Source organism: Dama dama, chromosome 7 (genome assembly GCF_033118175.1).
Source record: "Dama dama isolate Ldn47 chromosome 7, ASM3311817v1, whole genome shotgun sequence".
NCBI classification, from domain to species: domain Eukaryota; kingdom Metazoa; phylum Chordata; class Mammalia; order Artiodactyla; family Cervidae; genus Dama; species Dama dama.
In genome coordinates, this window is record NC_083687.1 from 9871956 (window position 1) to 9896166 (window position 24211).

General features: G+C 48.3%; 2 protein-coding genes and 1 long non-coding RNA gene across 3 annotated transcripts; 1 reads left to right on the forward strand and 2 right to left on the reverse strand.

Annotated features, from left to right (window-relative positions):
- Positions 1–152: 152 nt before the first annotated feature.
- On the reverse strand, positions 153–9190 carry TAP1 (transporter 1, ATP binding cassette subfamily B member). Its single transcript, XM_061146395.1, has 11 exons — positions 8201–9190; positions 7652–7766; positions 7382–7512; positions 6206–6411; positions 4848–5045; positions 3892–4020; positions 3555–3743; positions 2534–2707; positions 2141–2303; positions 1741–1877; positions 153–761 (listed from the first exon to the last, which is right to left on the reverse strand). The coding sequence occupies exons 1-11, from the start codon at positions 8796–8798 to the stop codon at positions 549–551; spliced, it is 2253 nt and encodes a 750-aa protein (XP_061002378.1). The 5' UTR covers positions 8799–9190; the 3' UTR covers positions 153–548.
- Positions 9191–9313: 123 nt separating this feature from the next.
- PSMB9 (proteasome 20S subunit beta 9) lies at positions 9314–15939 on the forward strand. Its single transcript, XM_061146396.1, has 6 exons — positions 9314–9471; positions 11373–11440; positions 13567–13698; positions 14367–14496; positions 14742–14883; positions 15756–15939. The coding sequence occupies exons 1-6, from the start codon at positions 9412–9414 to the stop codon at positions 15881–15883; spliced, it is 660 nt and encodes a 219-aa protein (XP_061002379.1). The 5' UTR covers positions 9314–9411; the 3' UTR covers positions 15884–15939.
- Positions 15940–20209: 4270 nt separating this feature from the next.
- On the reverse strand, positions 20210–22925 carry LOC133059009 (uncharacterized). The gene is made up of 3 exons (XR_009693470.1): positions 22803–22925; positions 21221–21437; positions 20210–20417 (listed from the first exon to the last, which is right to left on the reverse strand). It is a non-coding gene; the product is annotated as an uncharacterized LOC133059009 (long non-coding RNA).
- Positions 22926–24211: the final 1286 nt, after the last annotated feature.

Genomic DNA, 24211 nt, shown 5'->3' on the forward strand with positions numbered 1-24211 from the left:
CACCGTGGGAACAGGAAAACTTAAGGGAGAAGATGCCACGCTTCGGGCTGGGGATCACTGAAGATGCCGAAAGAGGGAAAGACCCAGCTTCCGAAAAGGGCGCTGCAAAGTTCGCGGGCCACTTGGGCCATTGAAAACATGAGAAACCAGGGTACAAAACACCAATTTTATTATAAATATCAAGAAACTACAATGTATCTATGGGCCAGCATCTGCCTGGGGTCGGACTGGAAAGAAGCCGACCTTCCCTTTCTGTGTATTCTGTGTATTCTAAATATTTCTCTTCATTGTCTGGGTGCTAGCCACAGCAACCCTGGCTCCAAACCCAGTTACACAAGGAGTTAGCACCCCTGTTTTCAACCCTGAAATCTCCATCACCAAGAGGCGCTTGGAGAGCAGGTAACACTCATGGCAAAATTTCAGGCATCACCTAGGGGGTTACATTTCAGAAGCAGCTACCCATGATGCAGTAAGACCTCTGTTCTCAAACTCTCCACTATAGAGAGGAGGGAGGGAGGGAGACAGGGTCTGCGGGTCTGAGGAGTGTTTCATTCTGGAGCACCTGGCCCACCAGGAGCCTGCACCATGGCCCAATAGCGTCCTTTATTCGTCATGAGCTGCCGGTGGGTTCCTGCCTCAATGATCGTGCCTCCTTCCAGAAAGAGGATGTGGTCAGCCTGCTCCACCGAACTGAGGCGCTGGGTGATGAACAGCACTGACCGGGAACCCCGCTCAGGGCTTTCATAGAGCAGCTGCTCCACCTGAGGAAAGAGGCAGACTCTGTCAGAGCTGAGGACTCCTCCTCGCTCAGGAAGACACCTGTGTTTCCAGAGCTGGGATAGACCTTGCCTCAATCAATGCCACCTCTGCCAGTAACCCCAAAGAGAGTGAAGAGTCTCCTTCTGAGTGCTTCTCTGTCAAACTTATGATTCGTGAAGGGCTGTTTACATGAGGTGGCAACAGTAGAATAAAAGGAAAGAGTCCTAGGGTGAAACCCAAAACAAAAGAGGGGAGGGTACTGGAAAGTCTCTCCACCCTAATTTTTATATTCTTTTAAGGAAATAAAACTGAGTAAAGAGCATGAGCATTCAAGTCAAGCAGACTTTAACTGGAGTCCAGGTTTAACACTGAGCAGGTAATTCCACCTCTCTTAGTGTCCATGTGCTCATCTGCTGAATGAGGATGACAACACCCAGCTCACAAAGGCTCGTGATGAGTGAGCAAGAGAGTACATGTGAAGGGCCATCCAGCATGGCTGGCACATAGTAAAAGTTCAATTCACATTAACATTACAAGGATGGCCTTTTGCTCATGTTTGGCTTCACTGATTCAGGATTGTAGATCATCTCCTCTAACCAATTTTAGGCATCTTGGGCTTCCCTGATGGCTCAGTGGGTAAAGAATCCACCCACAATGCAGGAGACACAGGAGACTCAGATTCCATCCCTGGGTCGGGAGGATCCTCTGGAGGAGGAAATGGCAATCCACTCCAGTATTCTTGCCTGGGAAATTCCATGGACAGAGGAGCCTGGCGGGCTACAGTCCAGGGGGTTGCAGAGTCAGACATGACTGAGCTCAGTCATATGGCCCTAGACACTAGGGCACCTTGGAGACAAGCTCGTGGGAACTGAGAACTGCAAGGACTGGTTTGGGAAATGTCCACGTTAGTATAATGACAAAGGACGAGTGAAGGAAGGCACCTTGGGTGGGAAATAGGCAGTAAGAAGATGATTGTCTCACCAGGGATTGGCTGTTTGCATCCAGGGCGCTGGTAGCATCATCCAGAATGAGTACGCGTGGTTTTCGGATCAGGGCTCGAGCCAAGGCCACTGCCTGTCGCTGACCCCCTGACAGCTGGCTCCCAGCCTCACCCACCTCTGCAGAGACAAGGGCCAAGGCAAGGGCTGGGTAAGCACACGTGCACCCATGTGTGCATTCCTGCATGCACACACAAGGACTGATGGATGCAGCAGGGCAAGAAAGGTTCTGGGAAGGTAAAGGAGTTCTGAGGATATGAGGATGGAAGAGACACCAGAACAGGACCTTACGACTTCAAACTGACGGAGGAGCTAAGGAATGGAGGCAAGAATCGAGGTTTCAGTGAAGGTAAAGATGTCTGGGGGTCGATGGGAGCAAGCACCTGTGTCGTAACCTTTAGGGAGCTCAGAGATAAAACCGTGGGCTCCGGACTCCACTGCAGCAGCTGTGATTTCCTCCATGGTCGGCTCCTGGACCAGGCCATAGGCAATATTTTCTTTAAAGCTTCTTCCAAACAGCAGAGGCTCTTGGCCCACAGCAGCCACCTAGGACAAAATACAATGCAGAGTCATAGAACGAGGAACACAGGAGTGTGGTCATCTAGAGACTGAAGACTGAGCATCTCCACTGAGAGCCTGTCACAGTGACACGGCCTCTCTGCTGACCACACGCCCACCTCCACCCAAGGCCTCCTGACTTCCGCTCAGAGTGCTCGCGGAGAAGGCTCTCCTGACTTGAGGCTCCCTGCCCTCCCCCATGCCATCTTCTTGCTCACCTGTCTGTGCAGGTAGCGGTGCTCGTATTCGGGAAGGGGCGCCCCATCCAGCAGCACCTGGCCCTCGGTGGGCTGGTACAGGTTCTGCAGCAGCGCGGCCACCGTGCTCTTCCCAGACCCGTTGGGCCCCACCAGCGCCGTCACCTCCCCGGGACGAAGGGTGAAGGTCAGCCCCTGCAAGCCGGAGAACAAGACACTAAGAGACAGCCAGAGGCCCCTAACCTTAAGACCAGGTATCATCCACTCATTATGTTGTCTCGTCTATGTCTTCCCCCAGAGAAGAAAGGAGAAAAACGGGAGGAAATACAGCAACTCCTCCCCTCCTGCACACACAGACCCCTCCCCGTGGAGTAGAGATGAAAGATGAAACAAAGACAGAGGCAGAACTTAAGCACCAAGAGCCACATGATGGATCTCAGACACTGTGAGGGGAGAAGAAAAAATTATATTCAAAAGCACAGTTGGAAAGAAAAAGGAACTATGGAAGACTGGAGACACAGCCTCTGCTTCGGTGATGCCTTACAGGAGAACCTTCTCCCTAAGAGCGTCCACAGACATTCTCCTTGGAAATCCGGACTATTCTTGAGCTTGGGGCAGCTTTTTATTTGTCTGTTTATGTATGGCTATGCTGTGTCTTTACTCCTACGTGCGGACTTTCTCTAGTCGCAACAAGCAGGGGCTACTCTATTTGTGGTGCGTGGACTTCTCATTGCAGTGGCATCTCGTTACAGGGCACAGGCTCTAGGGCACACGGTCTTAGTTGCCCCATGATGTGTGCGATCCTCCCGGACCAGGGGTCAAACCCATGCCCCCAGCATTGGCAGACGGATTCTTAACCAGCGGACCACCCAAAGAAATCCCTGGGGCAGTTTTAGGGGAAGAATGCTGCTCATCTTTGCCTCTGAAGGGTGAGGGAGATTCTATCTATACCTGGTGCTAAGCAGGCTGAAGGCAGGAAAACCATTTAGGATGACCGAGTTGAGAGGGAGGCTGGAGGAACAGGGGGATCTGTAGGTTGTACCTGCAGCACGGGGGCATCCGGATGGTTTGGGTAGGCAAAGGAGACACCCTGGAACTGGACGAGGCCACGCAACGTTAAGGAAGCCAATGATCCACTCTTTGGGCAGTTAGGGACCCGGTCCAGGTATTCAAATATTTTCTCTGAAGAGCCCACAGCCTTCTGCACCCTGGGATAGCTGGACAGCAGCACCTGGAGGGGAGGTATGAATAGTGAGGTGGGATGTGGGAGGGCAACCCAGTCTATTGCCAGGGTTACAGGATATGAGGAGGGCAAAGGAGGGGAGGGCAGTGACTTGGATGGTGGTAGCACTTGGGAAGCGGCCACGGAGGGACCTCACCTGAACAGCTATGGTGAACTGGATCTCGTACAGAATAAAGGTGACCAGGCGCCCACTGCTGACAGACCCACTTGTCACCAGTTGCCCACCAAAATACAGGATTCCCACCTTCAGCAGCATCCCTGAGAACTGTGGAGGGACCACAGAGAACAAGGAGCTGAAGCAGGAAAGTCAAGAACCAGAATGGTTATTATCAAGGAGAGATAAAGTCCATTTGCGCCAAGTGACACATGGGGCTCAACAGGGATTAAAGAATGAATCACAGCATCCCGTGGTGTGATCACTCAGGTGCACAAGTCAACTACCATCATCACCATCACCAGGAATGCCTTGTTTGGGGAGCATTCTGCTCTTCACAAGAGGCTTTCATGAATGTAATGTCATCTAATATTCATATCAAGAATCTTATAAACAAGGTTATATCACTCTCATCTTTTACAATAAGGAAATAGTCTCAGAGAAGGTAAGTTATTACTAGTAGCCCATGGCTACAGAGCTAATAAGTGGTAGCATCAAGGCAGAAACTTCTGATTGCTGGTCTAATTCTCTGTCAATTACATCACAAGATGCCCCTCATCCTTGGCTTCTGCTAGTCCCTTTTCTCTCACGAGTATATCTGCATAGTCCCAGCATGAAACAGCCCAACAAAAGCTACCTGCCATTCCCCACGCTGCCCCATGACGCAAGGAAAAGTCCTGGGACTGAAGACATGGTGCTTTCCTACAAAGGGGGTCATGGAGAGTCTGTGCACCATGGGGAAAAGAAGCTGTGTAGCATGCCTAGAAAGAGGGAGGGGGTTCGGAGCACTAGGTCACCCAGCCTCTGGTTGCTAGGATACAGACACTGAACCCACCCCTGCCCAGTGAAGGAAGAGTGCGGAGCAGGGTCAGGGGAAAGGGAATGGTGAAGAAACATTTCAAGGACCAGGGGATAGGCATTCACGCCCAGGTACTCACAGTGCTGGTCCAGTGGTCGACCGCGTAGGCCAGGGCCTCCTTCCGGCTGAGCGCCATCATCTCATGCAGCTTCTGCCTGAACTTCTGGGCCTCACCCTCTTCGTTGGCAAAGCTCCGAACTGTAGGCATGGCTGACAGCACCTCGATGGCCACCTGGCTGGACTTTGCCAGAGATTTTTGCATCTGCTCTGCCAGCGCCTGTGGAGATATGAACCAGAGATACCATACGCGGTTGGCAAACCACGAGGGCTGCTAGGACCTGAATTATCCAATCAGAGATTACAGCTGAGAGGCAGCAGAGGGACAAGAGAGAAAAAGACACAGCTTGTACCACTCACCACCACCCCCCATACCAAAGAGAAACAGTAAAGAGGGAAATGCTTCAGAAGGGCCATGGGGGTCATATTCCTGAGATCGGTGTCATATTCTTTTATTTTCTTTTATATTAGAGTACAGTTTATTTGGGGGCTTCTGTGGTGGCTCAGTGGTAGAGAATCTACCTGCCAATTCAAGAGATATGGGTTTGATCCCTGGGTCGGGAAAATCCTCAGGAGAAGGAAATGGCAACCCACTTCAGTATTTTGCCTGGGAAACCTCATGGACAGAGGAGCCTGGTGGGCTACAGTGCAGGGCGGGGGTTGCAAAGAGTTGGACATGACTTAGCAACTAAACATGGAGAAGGAAATGGCAACCCACTCCATTACTCTTGCCTGGAAAATCCTGTGGATGGAGGAGCCTGGTAGGCTACAGTCCATGGGGTTGCAAAGAGTTGGACATGACTGAGTGACTTCACTTTCTTTCTTTCTAGCAACTAAACAACAATATAGCTGATTTACAATACTGTACTAGCTTCAATAGTACAGCAAAGTGTATGTATATGTATACATATATATATACATGACTTCCCATGTGGCTCAGTGATAAAGAATCCGCCTGCCAATACAAGAGATCTGGGTTCCATCCCTGGGTTGGGAAGATCCCCTGGAGAAGGAAATGGCAACCCAATATCTGTTCTTTTTCAGATTCTTTCCCTATATATCATTACAGAGTATTGAGTAGAGTTCCCTGTGCTATCCAGTCGGTCGTTACTGATTATCTATTTTATTAATATATATATAGTAGTGTCTATATGTTAATCCTAACCTCAGTGATCGTACTCTTAAAGACAGGTTGTGGGCAGACGTTAGCAGACACAGAGAACATGAAAACTGACCCTGAGCAACCCAAGAATGTGGACAAACAGACCCACAGAGATGAAGAATCAGTGAAGGGGCCAGGAAAGAAACATGACAGGAAGCGAGCCCACCACGTCTGGGCGGTAGGAGTCAGCGTAGGTTGAGGCAACTCCCCAGACATACCTTGTGCCATTTCCCCAGCTTCTCAGGCAGAATGAAAAGCAGGGGCAGGGTGACCAGGGTGACCACAGTGAGGGGCGGGGACGCCCAGAGCATAAGCCCCAGGAGACACAGGCCCCGCATGAAGTACCACAGCAGCAGGCTGAGATCCGAGCTCAGAGACTCACTCACAGTGGACGTGTCGTCTGTGACCCGAGATGTGATTTCACCTGTCAAGGGTTGGGGAGAAGAGGGTGGTGTGAATGAGGATCTCAGAGTGATGGGAGGGACAGGTGAGCCAGGGTGCCAGGGGAAGGGTTCTAAGAAGGCTGAGAAGACAAGGTCAGTGGTTAGGGAGACCTGGGACCTGGAACCTCAACACAAGGAGAAAGTGTTCCAGAGGAAAAGACTGGCTAAAGACCTTCCAGTTTAAAAAAAAAAAAACAATGATGCCCTTGTGAATTTCCTTTTCTCTGACAGATTTCTGTTCTCTAAGAATTTTTATATCCCAGGTACAGGGGCAGGAAAAACTTAAGCAGATCATCTAACATAGCTGGAGAGAAAGCTTCTGTTAGACAGCAGTCCAGGAAACTGTAGCAAGCACTGGACTGGGAATCAAGAGAGGGGTTCTGCTCCGAGTTCATCTCCATCCGTACGCATCTATGCGAGTGTCAGCGTTTGGGGGCAGGCCTCAGTTCCCTTCTCTGCAAAGCAAGGTGGTTGCACTCTGTGATCTCAAAATGTCACGGTTTTAAATTCCAGTCATTTCTATCTAAACACACACAGAGGGATAAGTCTGTGAGGCTTGGGTGGAAACACTAGGCTTTTCTTAAATAAAAGGAGTATGTTTTGCTCTTGAGGCATGTTGAGAATAAGACATGACAATGTTTATGTGTGAGACAAATCAAGATTATAAGTAAAAGAGGAGGTATGGGCTTCCCTGGTGGCTCGGATGGTAAAGAATCTCCCTGCAATGCAGGAGACCTGGGTACGATCTCTGGGTCGGGAAGATCCCCTGGAGAAGGGAATGGCTACCCACTCCAGTATTCTAGCCTAGAGAATTCCATGGACAGAGAGCCTGGTGGACCACAGTCCATGAGGTCCCAAAGAGATGGACATAACTGAGAAACTAATAATTTAATACCTTATGGGTATATAAACAGTAAGTGAATGGATAGTGAAAAGAGTTTCATGAGAAACCTGTTTGGTTCTTTTGAAAAAACTCTGTCTCCTGGCGCAGGACAGCCTGAAACACCTCTCCCTGCAGGTGGCTGTGCATGCGGCCCATGGTGCTGTTGTAGATTCCATCAGCTGTGAACTCCAGCACTGCGCTACAGGGAGACAAGAGAAGGGGGGCCCGCTGTGGTCAGGAGGTCCCCCAGTAGTCCACCCTGGACGGCTGCCCCAACTTCCAACTCCCACTTTCTCCGAATCCCCTGTCCCCCAACCTTCCAACTTCAGTGCCCAGACCTGGCTATGGCGAGGACCGACATCAGAGTTACGTTCCGAGTGAAGGCAGTGCCTGTCTCATCCTGTACAATCCAGTCGGTAAGCCGGCCAGTGAAGAACGGAATGGCCATCTCCCCTGGGGAGGGGAAGAAATAGCAAATCTAAGCAGGTCAACTCTCACCAGACCCTGGCCCACTGGCCTTTCACATTTATTCATTCTCCTGCAGAGCAGTGGCAGAAAGATACCATCTCCACCTACACAGGGCCCCACCAGACCTTTAGAGGTTTAAGGAGGAAGCCTAGCGGTCATAGGATGGGCTGCCCGGGAAAAGCCCTTGTCCTCAGTGGCCAGTGAAGCAACAACACGCAGGACCACCCTAGAGTCCAGGACCCCTGACAATTACCCAGTCAGGACCTTCCCGCTCCACTGGGGTGATCAGGACCTGAGCTGGGTCCCCGTCCCCTCACCCACATTCCCGAGAACCCACACCAATCCATCTCACTGGCCATGCCCCTCGATTCCTACCCAGTCCTCCAGTTCCATCCCCCTTCCCGTTGCAGCCCCCTTACCCAAACAGGAGAGAAACACCAGGGCCAGAATGAGCTGCACGTGGCTTTTCTCCGGACCCAGGAAGACTAGAAGCCGACTCATCGCCAGGCCAAAAGCCCCGCGAGTTCCTTGCACCCAGAGGCTCCTGATCTTATACCACAGGGTGGCCGCGGGCAGTGCCGCCCCGTAGCTGAGAGCGAAGGCGTCCAGGCGACTTCCCCAGTTCAGGGGCCCGGCGCTGTCCGCGTCCCCGGGGGCTGCCCAGGAGACCAGCTCTCGGAACAAGGCGAGTCCCGGCAGGGCCAAGCCCAGCGCCGCCGCCAGCGGCTCTAAAACAGCCAGCCACCCCGGGACTCGCGTGCTTTCCCTCCGGAAGCCCAGCGCGGCTCCGACGACGCCGCGGGCCCCCAGCCACAGCAGCGCCCAGCGGCTCAGACCGGCCACCCAGACCCGGAGCAGCGGCAGCGCAGGGGGCACCAGCCGCGACGCCACTCGGGGCAGCGCCGGCCGGAGCAGCATCCAGTCGGCGAGAAGCAGCAGCGCCGTCCCCAGCCACGCGACGGCGGCGCGGGGGAGGCGCGGACGGCCGCGGGGAGCGGGGGACCCCGGGCAGGCCATGGGCGCGCGCGGTCCCGGCTCTCGCTGTCCCCGACGGGGTGCTGTCGGAGTCCGAGCCCCGGGCCGGAGCCGGGACCGCCGCGGGGAGGGGCCGGGGCGGGCCGGGGCGGGCCGGGGCGGGGCCTCGGAAAGTACCGGGAGCCTGCCGAGCCCGCGGCGCTGCCCAGAAGCAGGCGGTTTAGGGGAAAGAGAAAACGAAAGCGGCCCGGCTTGCCAGGCCCGGCCCCTGAGGAGGCGGCCGGCCCAGAGCACCCAGGAGGAGCGCGCTGACCTCAGATCCGAGGCTGACCTCCTCCATCGCCCACCCGCGCCCCGCCTCGCGTGCCGCCGCCTCCTGCTGTGGCAGCGCTGCCCGGGACTTCTAGCCCCGGGTCTGCGGGCGGGGCTCCTGCGTCATCTGTCTCCGGGCAGATCCGCTGGCCCCGGTCTCCTGCGTCATGTGTCTCCGGGCAGACCCTCCCCGCGCAGGTTAGCGCCGGGCCGCCCCGCGCGGCGGCGCGGAGTCGGGCGCCCCCTGGCGGGCGCAGCCCGGGGGCGGAGCCTCGGGCAGCGTGCGGCGCGCGGTCCCAGGTCGGAAACCAGAGCCCCGAGCGGCGAGCCTAGCGGAGCCGGGATGCTGCGGTCCGGAGCCCCCACCGGGGATTTGCCCCGGGCAGGAGAAGTCCACACCGGGGTAATGAGTCTGGAGTGTCAGCGGAGGGACGGAGGGACGGGCGGACCCTGGAAGCGCCACAGGGTGAACTCGGAGACTCTCAAGAGGGAGGAGACCGCTTGCAGCGGCCAGGGCGCGCATCCCAAAAGGAACACGGGCGTCTCCGTACAGAAGCGGAGTGCTCGGGGGTCCGCCAAGGGGCTGGGCGCGGGGGGCCGGCGGGGAAGGGGTGCTTGGGCTCCGAGCTGGAAGCGTTGAGGGGAAGCTGCTCTAGAGCGCTTTCGCTTTCACTCTGAACTAGAGACAGGGGCTGCTTAAATGAAGCGGGGGAGCTGGGGAAGGTGCGCAGAAATGAGGACACGGTGCCCCGAGTGGACAGGACGGCACTTGGGAGCGTGTGGGCGCTGACCGGGAAGGAACGCGCCCCACAGACCTTTGATGGGCTCGCTCCGGGGAACTCACGGTCCCGCCACTGATAACGCGGGTTCCCTGTGAACTGGCGCTGCCAGTGCCAGCCTGGTCCAGGAAGGCAGCTACTTGGCCCGGGTGCAGCGTGCTCCCCTCCCCGTGTCTTCCGCACCCACCTCCACAACCTGCTGGAGGACTTTTGCCCAGGCTGTGCCCCCGGGGGCTGGTGGCAACCCTTGGCTGGCTGGCTTCTGCTTTCAAGTGACCGCCACTGCTCTCAGCTTCGGGCAGCCTGTAATAACGGAGTAACCTCTCGGGTGGGGTTACCGCTGATCTCTGGTCCGCTCTTCACGATGAATCAATGTGTCAAAATGAGCACTCCGGCCAATAGCCCCGGAGGCCAGAGCGACTTATGAAGCCCTGAGGAATATAGCTGTGAAACCATTCATAAAGTAGAAACTCTTCCCCTCACCACCAGATGAACAGCCGAAAGTACGAAGTACAAGTCAGACCAAACCCTGGGAGCTGGACGGGGGTTTAGTCCTGCGTGACCTTGGGCGAGTCACTTGCCTTCTGTGTGATGCAGTTTCCTCCTTTGTAGGATCTTTAAAGTTAAAAACTGCGGCTTTGTTCTCCTTCACTCTTCCTTAATTCTGTTCTTGACTTGGAAAAGGCAGCTGAAACTCCCCAATCAAATCCTCTCTTGGTACAGATCTCTTCCCCTGGCTATTTACTCTTTTAAAGAAAAAAACATTATTTTTTAGCCACGCCACATGGCATGTGGGATCTTAGTTCCTTGACCAGGGATCAAACCCATGCCCCCTGCAAAGGAAGCGCAGTCTTAACTACTGGACCACCAGGGAAGTCCCCTGGCTGTTTACCTCTTGATCAGAAATCCTTAAATGAGACCTTTATTTTAAACTGTCCCATGTGTTTCTTGATACTTTCCTCCTTCCTTGACACGTGGCCATGGTAACCACTGACCTCTGAGATGTTTTCCCTTGTTCAGTAAACTGATTAAGGGGAGAGTGGGGTGGACGATTCTGGGCTAATAAAAAGGCTTGAGCTTGTTTCCCAAGGTCACGGTCACTTGCTCTGTGGCAAGATCTGCAGCGCATCTGTGCACACAACAAGCGCATGCAGAGGTCATTCATTTGTGGGGCTGCGTCACCAGGGCCTGGAAGTGCCCCCCTGAGCCCTTCACTCAGAGGGAGCATTTATGCCCCTGGGAGCTTCACTACCACAACCCCCCCCCCTTTACAGCAGAAAGAATTTTAGGGATGCCATTCTTTCTGTGTGATATCCCCGGCTAGACTCTGACATTCCCTTGCAGCCAGGAAAGACAATAGACAAAATGGAAACAAACAAAAAAATCCCATCCTGGGAGTCGACTCTGGCCTAAATTACCAGATAACCTTGAGCCAGTCGCCTCCCCTCTCTGAGAATGTTTCCTTATCTAACGTGAAGGGGTCAAGGCTCTTCCTGCTCTGACGTTCTATCCTGTGTCTCCGCAGACAACCATCATGGCAGTGGAGTTTGATGGGGGCGTCGTGGTGGGATCGGATTCCCGGGTGTCTGCAGGGTGAGTGCCAGTGACCCTGGGTACTTCTGGAAGGAAGCTCATGGCGCCCAATGCACATTTTTAGTCATTCATAAAGAGACTGGCAAACTGAAGCTCTGGAGAAACTGAGTGAACCTTTCAGAAAGGCCACTATAATAAGATATTGGGGGGGGGGGGGGTGGTCTCTGAACTCCAGGGGAAAATCTGGGGCCTGAATGCTAACATGGCCTGTCCCAGGGGGTCATCGAATTGGGTCTGAAAAGAGTTTAAGAAATAGTTTTCAGAGGCCTTCCTTCCATCTGGGTTTAAAGATAGAAAAGATGGTTCTGCTGAGCAGATATCCTGGTTTCTGATCCATTGTGTGAACTAAGTTTGTCTTTCTCCCTTTTGGCCAGTTTCCCCACATACAAGAAAAGTGTACAGGCTTAGATCAACATCACTTACTTAATGTGCCATAGAACACATAACTTCCTCAAGATGGTTAATAACAGAAAGATTAGTAAGGGGAAGATTATTCTTAATTTAATGTAGTATTTTTGTTTTATTATAAAATCTAAGTCTGATTTTGATCATTACTTGCAGTGTTTCATTTGTCTGAGACAATTTTTTCCTTCCTGCTTTAATCCAGGCATTAAATTTCATGTACTCTGAAGCCATTCTATTGTCAAAAGAACCTCAGAAATTTTAGCAACTCGCTGTAGGATCCTGCAATCCCATTCCTGGGCATCTATCCAGTCAAAACTGTAATTCAAAAAGATGCCTGCACCCTTCTGTTCGTAGCAGTGCACATGTTCTTTATCCATTGCTCTGTTGGTGGACATTTAGGCTGCTTCTGTGTCCTGGCTATTGTAAATAGTGCTGCAGTGAACACTTGGGTGCATGTATCTTTTTGAATTATGGTTCTCTCCAGATGTATGCCCAGGAGTGGGATTTCTGGGTGATATGGTGGTTCTATGTTTAGATTTTTAAGGAACCTCCATACTGTTCTCCATCATGACTGCACCAGTTTACCTTCTTATCAACAATAGCAGGGTTCCCTTCTCTCCATAGCTTCACCAGCATTTATTGTTTGTAGATTTTTTTTTTATGATGGCCATTCTGACCAGTGTGAGGTGATACTTCATTATAGGTTTTATTTTTATGAACAAAAACACAAACAGACTCACAGACATAGAGAACAGACCTGTGGTTGCAAAGATGGGGGAAAGGAGAAGGATTGGGAGTCTGGGATTAGCAGGTGCAAACTGCTATATACAGAATGGATAAAGCATTTCTCTAATAATTAGTGGCTGAGTATCTTTTCCTGTGCTCTTTGGCCATCTGTATGTCTTCTTTGGAGAAATGTCTATTTAGATCTTGTACCCATTTTTGATTGGATTATTTGTTTTTTGATATTCCGCTGAATGAGCTGTTTGTATATTTTGGAAATTAATCCCTTGTTGGTTGCTTCATTTGCAAATATTTTCTCTCACTCTGAGGATTGTCTTTATACTAAATTTAAAAAAAGGAGTGGACATCTTTATATATGCACTTTGCCATACACCTGAAAGTAACACAACAGTGTAAATCAACTATACTCCAATAAAAAATTTTAAAGATGTGATATATATGTATATTATGTGTGTGTATATATAGAAAGATATATCACAGTGGGCTATTACTCAGTCCTAAAAAAGAATGAAATAATGCCATTTGCAGCAGTGTGGATGGACCTGGAGATGATCAAATTAGGCATAGTCAGAAATAGGAAGACAGATACCATATGATATCACTTATATGTGGAATCTAAAATACGACAAATGAACATAGCTGCATGACAGAAACAGACTCACAGACAGAGAATGACCTGTGCTGGGCGAGGTGGGGGCAGGGAGAAGGGTTGGGAGTCGGGGATCGGCAGATGCAGTTATATACAGATGGGATAAACAAGATCCTACCATATAGCACAGGGAACTCATTCAAACTCCTGTGATAAACCGTAATGGAAAAGAATATGGGAAAAAAAAAAAGAGTATATACGTATAACTGAATCACTTTGCCGTACAGTAGAAATTAACACAACACTGCAAATCAGCTATACTTAAATTTTTTTTTTTCTGAAAAATTGGCAACTCTGACGCTGATGACTTTGCACTCCTTGCTGACAGAGAGGCGGTGGTGAACCGAGTGTTTGACAAGCTCTCCCCCCTGCACCAGCGCATCTACTGCGCTCTCTCCGGCTCAGCTGCTGATGCTCAGGCCATAGCGGACATGGCCGCCTACCAGCTGGAGCTGCACGGGTATGAAACGGTGGGGTCCCCAGTCCAGGTCACCTAGAGCACCCCAACTCAGTGAACGCCAACACCGTGTCCTATTCCAGGGGCGCTACCGTGGAATAGGATAACTTCTTGCTTTGCCTTCAGCTTTCATTTCTCTTTGAACTGGCACTTGAATCCCTCAAAGCTGGTTTCTGCATCTGTAAAGCAGAGATAACTAATAGTACCTCCCCTACCTCACCAGATAGTTATTTCCAAAACCAAAAAATATGAGTAAAAGTGATCTGAACACTGCAAATCACTCTCCTAATATCAATAGTGAGGAAGAAGATGAGGACACAGCCCACCATGGTATCAGGTGGGGACCATGTGGGAGCTAAGGTCACGGGGCGGAAGTGACACTTATCTGCTAAACCCATATGGGCAAGGCTCTGGCAGCCAGGAGACTTTTGTCACTGGGGACCGGGGGGCTGGGGGTGACAGAATAAAGGAGGGAGAACAATTAAGAATTGAAAGCTTCTTCCTGGTGGGTAATGTGAGACTCTGGTTCCCCTGCACCAGTGGGAGGGGAGCTGGAGTCTGAATCCTTGCAGCTAGTTTTTAGGGGTCACCTGGCAGAGATGAGGGTGATGGTCTAGGAGGGTGGACCTCCAGGAAAGCATATCACCATCTATTCCTAACCCTTCCTTCAGGATGGAACTGGAGGAACCGCCGCTTGTTCTGGCTGCTGCGAACGTGGTGAGGAACATCACCTATAAATATCGAGAAGACCTGTCCGCACATCTCATGGTAGCTGGCTGGGACCAACGCGAAGGGGGCCAGGTGAGTCTCTCGCAGTGTCCCCCCCTTCCTCGGAGTTCCTCTCTCCCCCAGAGAGGGAGATGGAGGTCATATGGCATTCCAGCCTCGAGTTCCAAAGACACTGCCCCTGAAAGCATAGGAAGGTCTCAAAGGAGAAGGGTATGAGGTGCTGGGGCTTCGCTGCAGGGCGTGGAGACCACCTGCCCGTCTCAGGGCAGAGCAGAGGATGCAGGCTCCCGGAGTCTGAGCGGAGGGTGCCTCCGCAGGTGTACGGGACCTTGAGCGGGATGCTGATTCGACAGCCCTTCGCCATTGGCGGCTCTGGCAGCACCTACATCTACGGTTACGTGGATGCGGCGTATAAACCAGGCATGTCCCCAGAGGAGTGCAGATGCTTCACCACGAACGGTAATATGCAGGTGGGAGGCGTCTGGGGCAGGGGTTACACGTGGTGAGGACGTCGAGCGTGAGGACGAGAAAGACGTGGATGCCCATCTGATGAAATGTCCAGATGGGACGCCTTTGAGAGTGATGGGGCAAAGGCTGAACTAGATGGGCTTTCAGGACAAAGCGCAGACGGTCAAGAGTCCGCCTGCAATGCAGACGACTTGGGTTCGATCCCTAGGTTGGAAAGATCCCCTGGAGAAGGGAATGGCTACCCACTCCAGTATTCTTGCCTGGAGAATTCCATGGACAGAGAAGCCTGGCGGGCTACAGTCCATGGGGTTTCAAAGAGTCAGACACGACTGAGGAACTAATGGACTTCAGGACAAAAGGCATAACCCAAGACTGTTCTGTGCACACCAAAGGAAGATCTAGGGTGACCACAGGAAACCAGTTGGGCGCTTGGGCCAGCCCATAAGAGCCGATTGTTACATATTCAAGGATTTGGGAGCGCTTGCCTATCTACTTGTTACAAAATCAATCATGGTGGGAGTGTTGAGACCATGAACCTTGCATGAAGACCTTTGTATTTTTTTAAGTTGGTTGACCACGCCTAAATACGCATCTCTAGGAGATGTGTTCTGAAGTCTGCATGTAGTAGTAGGCATATGGACAGAAGGGAAGGGAAACCATTTTTTAAAAATAGTTATTTATCTGGCTGCACAGGGCCTTAGTTGCAGCATGCGGGATCTAGTTGCTTTACCAGGACTGGATCCCAGGCCCCCTGTAGTGGACGCGCAGGGTCTTGGCCCCAGACCACCAGGGAGGTCCCACGGGACGCGACTTCTGCAGCTAAGCCGCTCTCACTCCTTCTCTCCACCCGGCACCCTCCGCAGCGATCGCCCTGGCCATGAACCGAGACGGCTCCAGCGGGGGCGTCATCTACCTGGTCACCATCACAGGCGCTGGGGTGGACCATCGCGTCATCCTGGGTGACGAGCTGCCGAAATTCCATGACGAGTGAATCTCCTTCCTCGGACTCTCCTTCTTTATTTTGTAATAAACTTTCTGGAACCAGAAGCTGGTATGGTCCATGTGCACTCAGAGAGGTGAAGCTTGGGAAGGGGGCTGCTGCCCACCCAAATGCTAGTGTATCTTTTGTATTATTTTGTCCCCACCTCTAAAACGTCTTTCCCAGAGGAGGGGTGGAGGAGCAGATGAGAGTCAGGTGTATGTGACAGATCTCAGGTAGCCAAGACAGCTACACGCCTGAGAATTAGCTAGGAGCCAGCTCGCATGGAAAAGGATTCCTCTCATAACGTGTTCATTCACATTAGAGGCCAAAACATGATAAATACTTAAATATTTGGGGAGGGGGGGACTTGTGATTTCAAAGAATAGTAACAATAACCCAAAAAGCGAAATTTATTGAACTGAGCATTGGCTACATGCCTATAAACATTTTATCTCTTAGAACCCAAACCAAAAAACCTTGGGTATGAACTACAACTATTGACAATTCTATGTAAGAATAGATGGAAGGTTAGTAAGAGTAAGTCATGGCAATTCAAAAGAGAAGATGTGGGATTTTGTTTACCAAATGCCCTTCCTGTACTACTGACATGAAACCTGTTCCCTTAAGACTCATATACCATCTCCTCCCTGAAATCTGTAATAATTAGCCCAACCCAACATTTAACACTTAGGACGTTGTTGGATGTTTGAATAACTGTATTCAACAGGCTGAGCTCTGGACCTATCTTTGCCAGGCATTTCCTGAGTGACAGGACAAACTACTCCCCTTCTCTGAGCCCTTGTTTTCTCTTCTGTCAGATGGGGTGTTGAGTGACTTCTGAGATGCTTTATAGCTTTACAGTCAATGCCTTTTCACACACAAGTGAGCAGTTAAGAGGTATACTTAACAGAATCCTAGTGGGCCACCTAGGAAACTTCTGTCTGCTTTTCTTTCCAGATCTCAGGCGAAACATACAAAGCACCCTAAGACATCCCTATGTTCTTCGTAGTGTGTATTTGGTTTTGAGAAAATGAATCTAAAATTACTATCGCCTTGAGTTCTTTCTAGCCACGAGATTTAACTTATTTTGAAATTCAGTGTAATAGTTGGAGTATATTTTTTCTGCTGATCACAACTCAGAACACTGGAGCATAGACAAAAGCAAGCACTAAATCACTCTGAAAAATAAACAACAGGTGGATTGTGGAGAGACTCAAAACTGGGGGAGGCAGTGTTCTGGGGGGAGGAGGGCTCAGTCTTTCCTCTTTCCTCTCACGGCTCTGCCCTGAATTCTGACATCAACTGCAGAGCTGCACTGCTGAGAGGCACCTCCGAGAAAAACACTGTGGTTCTGGCCAGAGGAAGTGAGAACGTGGGCCCCTGTGGACCGGAGGGCGCAGGGGAATCTCCCAGATGAGAGAGCTGGAGATGGGGACGCCCTGCCTCTAGGAATGAATCCTTGTGACAGCCTGAAGTGCACATGCGTGCCACACAACGAGCCCACACAGCAGAGGCCTCGAGAACGACGTAATGGGGACACAAACCTTTAAAAACTGGAAGTCTGGCTGCTTCTTTATTGGCCAAAAAAGCTGCATTGCTGTGCCCCTCATTCCACAAAGGGCTTGTAGCACTTCCCATGTAAAAAGGAGGAGGAGGTAAAGAAGAAAATGATTAGAGAAAAGACAAAGTTAAGAAATAAATGAAGCCAAGAGGTAAAACTAAAATACAACATGAATATCCCTCTTTAAAAAAGAGAAGCGATGCACTGGTGCTGTCTTGAACAGCTTAACAAGAGCAGATTGTAAAACACTCAGGAGTTTTGAAAGGCAGTTGTTAACCACTGGTAGTTTGACATTGACCATGGCAGAAATATTTATACTACTGAAACCAGAAATGCTACATGTCAGAACTTTGGGTTTTGTTTTTTTTTCCCCAGAAAGCCAGTTTACCAGGCCATGTATTGACCAGCCAGCTATCCACGAGCTTAGCTGGTTCTAAGCTACAGGGTAGTGAAAGCAAAGAAGGAAATGCAATCAGGTACAGGATTCAAAAGATTCATTTAAAAAGCAGGGAGCTCCCTGGAAGTTCAGGGGTTAACACTCTGCACTGTCAAGGGCCCAGTGCCGCCTGGTGTGGCCAAAAGATTAAATAAATAAAATGAATATAAGGAGGACAGCTTTTTAAAAAACCCTATAGGGACTTTCTTGGTGGTCCAGTGGCTAAGAATCCATCTTCCAATGCAGGGGATGCAGGTTCAATTCCTGGTCGGGGAGCTAAGCCCACATGCCACATTGAAGACCCAGTGCAGGCAAAAAAGAATTTTCTTAATTTTTTTAACTAAAAAAATTAATAAAATTTCTAAGAGTATTTTAAAAGTAATAATGAAGAAAGAAAATCATCCAAAAGCAACTATATATGTAATTTTTCAAGTCACATAGAACATTTACTGAATTAGAATATGCACGATGCCATAAACTCCAATAAACTCCAAAGTATTAATATCTTTGAAACCACACTCAGCAGCCATACTCTGTTAAATTAGAACTTGATAACAAAAGGACACCTAAAATTCTCATGGTTTGCAAACTAAGAAAGTTTTGATAAACAGCAGATTTAAAAGATAGTCATAAAAGAAACTCATTCAGAAGCATTTGATAAAACTATTAGCTATCGAATTCTGTGAGATACAATTAAAGGAGTACTTGGAATTTTATAACTTCAAATACATTTAGTAGAACAAAAAAATGTTTAAAATAAGTGACATAAAAATTCTCCTAAAACTTTGAAAAAATAACAATTGAGCAAACCTAAAGAAAGAAGAAGGAAGGAAATTAATTTTCTCTAGTGGTATCATACCCACTGCATGCCTTGTGTGTTAGTCACTCAGTCATGTCTGACTCTCTGCAAGCCCATGGACTGTAGCCCGCCCCAGGCAAGAATACTGGAGTGGGTTTCCAGTTCCTTCTCCAGGGATTTTCCAGACCCAGGGATCGAACCTGCGTCTCCTGAATTGCAGGCATTAGTTACCTGTTGCTGTGTGACAAATGAGACTGAAATTGAGCAGCTTAAGGTAACAATCATTTACAAGTGGGCATTACTAGGATCCCAGGGGAAATTTAAATGTGGACTGAGTATTAGATAATGTTATATCCAAAGTAAGTATCTTGGAGGTGATGATGTTATTCTGTTTTTGTAGGAGAAATATCCTTATTCTTAAAATACACATGCCAAACTATTTCAGGGTAAAATGTCATGATGTCCACAGATTTTCTCAAATGGCCTAAAAAAAATAGTTCCTCAACAGTAAACAGATAAAGAAAATGTAGCTTATTAATACAATAGAATGCTACATAAGCAATGCATATTAGTGAACTACTGATAATGCAACAAGATAAATGAATTTCATAGAAATAATATTGAGTAAAAAAGCCACACATACACAAAACTACACAATACAGTATGTTTTGAAACAACAGGGTCCTACTGTATAGCACAGGGAACTATATTCAATATCTTGAAATAAACCATAGTGGAAAAGAATATGAAAAAAAAATGTGTATAGCTGAGTCATTTTGCTGTGCCGCAGAAATTAACACAACATTGCAAATCAAGTATACTTCAATAAAATTAGAGAAAGAAAAAGAAAAACAGTGTATCTATTGCTGTGGAACAAACCACCCCTAAACTTTGAGGCTTAAAACAAAAATAATCATTTTATGATTTCTTGTGAGTCTGGGGGTTAACTGAACTTGAAGAACTAGTGATGTAGCCCATGAACCAAAGCATTCATCACAGCAACCACTCCACATAGCCCCTCACAATTCATGTAAGGACGCTGGTTATATGTCCCATCAGACTTGAACACCTTAAAATACCGTAAAATTTTCCCTGACTTTCTGGTTCCTGCCTTTCCATAGGACAGTTCATAAAGCCCACTTCTGCTGGCCCTCTTGGAAGTCAGGGCACCAACAGAGGATCTAAGTCCTACTTCCAAAAAAAATCAAATTTGGGTTTCCCTGGTCACTCAGTGGTGAAGAGTCCACCTGCCAATGCAGGAGACATAGTTCGATCCCTGGTCCGGGAAGATCCCACATGTCTCGGAGCAGCTAAGCCCATGAGCCCCAGCTACTGAGTCTGTGCTTTAGAACCCAGGAGCCCCAGCGACTGAGGCCACATGCTGCAGCTACTGAAGCTGGCGTGCCCTAGAGCCCAGGCTCCGCAACAAGAGAAGCCCCCACACCACAATGAGGAGCAGCCCCCGCTCGCCATAACAAAGACCCAGCACCGCCAAAAATAAATAAATAAAATTTTTTTTAATAAATCAAATTCATGCACCTGAGACTTCAATCCACAGTTAAGCAACAGGAGGAAATGGGAATCTCCCCTCCATTCATTTCACTGGCAAAGGTGACAAGAAAAGCAACTGGCTTTGGAGAAGCAGCGTAAAAAAAGGTGAAGTTCTTGACACAGAAGTGGCTTCGAAGTGGTTTCAGTGGTGGTTGCCATAAAGTCTCATGCCTGACGACGTAGCAAACAGCACCACCTAGAAGCAGAAGTAAAGTGTTTTATCAGACCTGCTCTGGCTGGCGGTTGCAGGGGGTGCTTTATCTGTTTATAATGAGCCTCCCAGATGTTGCAGAAAGGTATTTGTTAGACTTTTTAAAGTGTTACCAAACATTAATCGGAATCAGGAAGGATACAAGAGGCTACATTCAAAGAGTATTTGCAAACCAAAGATGTACATAATCTGGGGAAATGGCTGTTAAGAGATTCAAAATGGTTAATGTACTACAAGCAATAAAATCATAACCATGGGCTTATCTTCCTCACCAGAGAAAAGGCAAAGTCATCAGACCTTATCAGCTTTCTACAGATCAACCTCTCATGGTACAGGGCCAGCTGGGTTTTTCAGTCAAGTTACAATCCTTGAAAACACTCAGATTTTGGTCAGGCAGGATTATGAGAAAATGTTCACATACAATATTAATTAAGAAAGCTGATTTTTGCCTTATTTCCAATTTTTGGAATATTTTTCCCTCGATGATTCCTACCCTTAAGGTAATGAGTTGACCAAATAAGATCGTCCAGAAATGTTCTAACTCCATGTCCTTAATTTGACAGGCTCTTTTATAGAATAAAAGGTCTGTTTTTAGAATAAGGTGTGACGATCGCCTTGCTGTGTGGCTAACAAATGGAGGTCTCGGTGATATTAAGGCCAGAGAGTTGTCGTCTGTCTAGAAGACTTTTGCCCATAAGGTCATAGTTTTATTTACTCCTTTGATAACCAGAAATAATTTTATTGCCATGTATCAACTTACTGATTCCAAGAACCCTCCCCCAACTCACCTTCTCAGAGCTTTGCTGATAGGGCCTTTCAGTGTGGATGAACTCTCATTTTCTCTGAGACACCCGAAGTTCATCAGTGATCCTGGCTCACAAGAAATTAACTTCCTTTCTGGGACTTCCCGGGTGGTCCAGTGGCTGAGACTCCATGCTCACAATGCAGGGGTCCTGGGTTCCATCCCTGTTCAGGGAACTAGATGCCTTATGCCACAACTAAAACCTGGTGCAGTCAAATAAGTAAATAAATATTAAATAAAATAAAATAAAAAACATCCTTTCCACCTGTCACGCAGGGACTTAATAAACTAGGAACTGACTTGCTCAGAGGATTTCGTAGGCCTTGTTTCCACATATAAACTTCAGTCCTTTCTCTTATTAATGACTGGTCACACCCAATTAAATGAGATTTTCCTTAACATGTGACATTTCTGGCCTGCTCAGGATTCCGAATTAGGGGATGTGAACCACTGCATATCACTACATTGCCATACCCATAAAAGCACTTTGCATAGTATTTGCAGAGAAGAACCATATACCAGATTTTCTATAGAATCATCACATATTCCACCAGTGAGGCTAGCCACAAAAATATTTTATTGTCTCTAGAGGTATGTTAGCTCTAAAAAGCAAAATTTGACTCACTATCCTTTAACCAAGAAGAGTTGGGATTTTTCTAAGCTTAAAAATTGTAAAAGCATTTGTCAGAATTCCAGTCATTAGGGTCATCATTATCTTTCATTTTTCCTGAGTAGTTACAGTTTTCAGTCTATATTAAGATTTATGATAGAATACTTTTCCTGAGTTCTGAAGTTTCACTGAAACAAGAAAGACATGGTTCAAAGAACACTGAGTTTCTTTTTCCACAGGCATAGACTAAAGTTGAGGATTATAGATAGACAAGAAGAAAATGAAATGGCTTATTCACATGCTTATCAGAGTCAAGTCAAGTCAAGTGAAGTCTCTCAGTGGCGTCCGACTCTTTGCGACCCCGTGGACTGTAGCCTACCAGGCTCCTCCGTCCATGGGATTCTCCAAGCAAGAGTACTGGAGTGGGTTGCCATTTCCTTCTCCAGGGGATCTTCCCGACCCAGGGATTGAACCCGGGTCTCCCACATTGCAGGCAGATGCTTTACCATCTGAGCCACCAGGGAAGCTTATCAGAAAACAGAACATTTAAGACCATATTCTAAAACAAATCACCATCATTAAATATTGGTTAACAGTTTCATTCAGTCTTATTCCCTATTCCATTGATCTAGGGCTACCAGACTATGTTAATGCCAAAGAATATTCAAACTACCACCCAATTGCAGTCATTTCACACATTAGCAAAGTAATGCTCAAAATTCTCCAAGCCAGGCTTCAGCAGAATGTGAATGGAGAACTTCCAGATGTTCAACCTGGATTTAGAAAAGGCAGAGGAACCAGAGATCAAATTGCCAACATCCATTAGATCATAGAAAAAGCAAGAGAGTTCCAGGAAAACATACTTCTGCTTCATTGACTATGCTAAAGCCTTTGACTGCATGGATCACAACAAACTGTGGGAAATTCTTAAAGAGATGAGAATACCAAATCACCTTACCTGCCTCCTGAGAAACCTGTATGCAAGTCAAAAAGCAACAGTCAGAACAGGACTGGTTCCAAATTGGGAAAGGAGTACATCAAGGCTGTATATTGTCACCCTGCTTATTTAACTCACATGCAGAACACATCATGCAAAATGCTGGGCTGGATGAAGCACAGGCTGGAATCAAGAGTGCTGAGAGAAATATCAATAACCTCAGATATGCAGATGACACCACCCTTATGGCAGAAAGCAAAGAGGAACTAAAGAGCCTCTTGATGAAAGTGAAAGAGGAGAGTGAAAAAGTTGGCTTAAAACTCAACATTCAAAAAACTAAGATCATGGCATCTGGTCCAATCACTTCACAGCAAATAGATGGGGCAACAATGGAAACAGTGACAGACTTTATTTTCTTGGGCTCCAAAATCACTGCAGATGGTGACTGCAGCCATGAAATTAAAAACCACTTTGCTCTTGGAAGAAAAGCTATAGCTAAAAAAGCTATAAAAGCTAAAAAAGCTATAGCTTTTCTTCCAAGGAGCAAAGTGGTTTTTAATTTCATGGCTGACAAACCTAGACAACATATTAAAAAGCAGAGACATTACTTTGCCAACAAAGGACCATCTAGTCAAAGCTATGGTTTTTCCAGTTGTCATGTATGGATGTGAGAATTGGACCATAAAGAAGACTGAGCACCAAAGAATTGATGCTCTTGAACTGTGGTGTTGGAGAAGACTCTTGAGAGTCCCTTGGACTGCAAGGAGATCCAACCAGTTCATCCTAAAGGAAATCAGTCCTGAGTGTTCACTGGAAGGAAGGACTGATGCTGAAGCTGAAGCTCCAATACTTTGGCCACCTGATGTGAAGAGCCAACTCATTGGAAAAGACCCTGATGCTGAGAAAGAATGAAGGCAAGAGGAGAAGGGGATGAAAGAGGATGAGATGGTTGGATGGCATCACCGACTCAATGTACATGAGTTTGAGCAAGCTCCGGGAGTTGGTGATGGGCAGGGAGGCCTGGTGTGCTGCAGTCCATGGGGTCGCAAAGAGTCAGACATGACTGAGTGACTGAATAACAACAACAACAAGAGCTAAAAGACTGTGTTAATGACTGCCTCTACTTCTGTACTAAAGCAGTCTTACAAGTCTTACAATTTTAAGTCCCTGGTACAGTTTTGACAAGTATCAATAGGTGGCAATGGCAGCTTAAACTGGCAAGTTTGTTCTCATAATTCTGTTCTCTGCAAGAGCAAGGATCAAGAAATCATGGTCATCATTTCAATGAGCCCTGGGATTGTCCTTTTCTGTTGTTTGTCTCAGAAGACCAGATTTTCTAACATTTGTTTTTCTTTATTATTTACTTGGCTGTGCTAGGTCTTAGTGGAGGCATTCAGGGACCTGGTTCTTCCACCAGGATGGAACTGGGG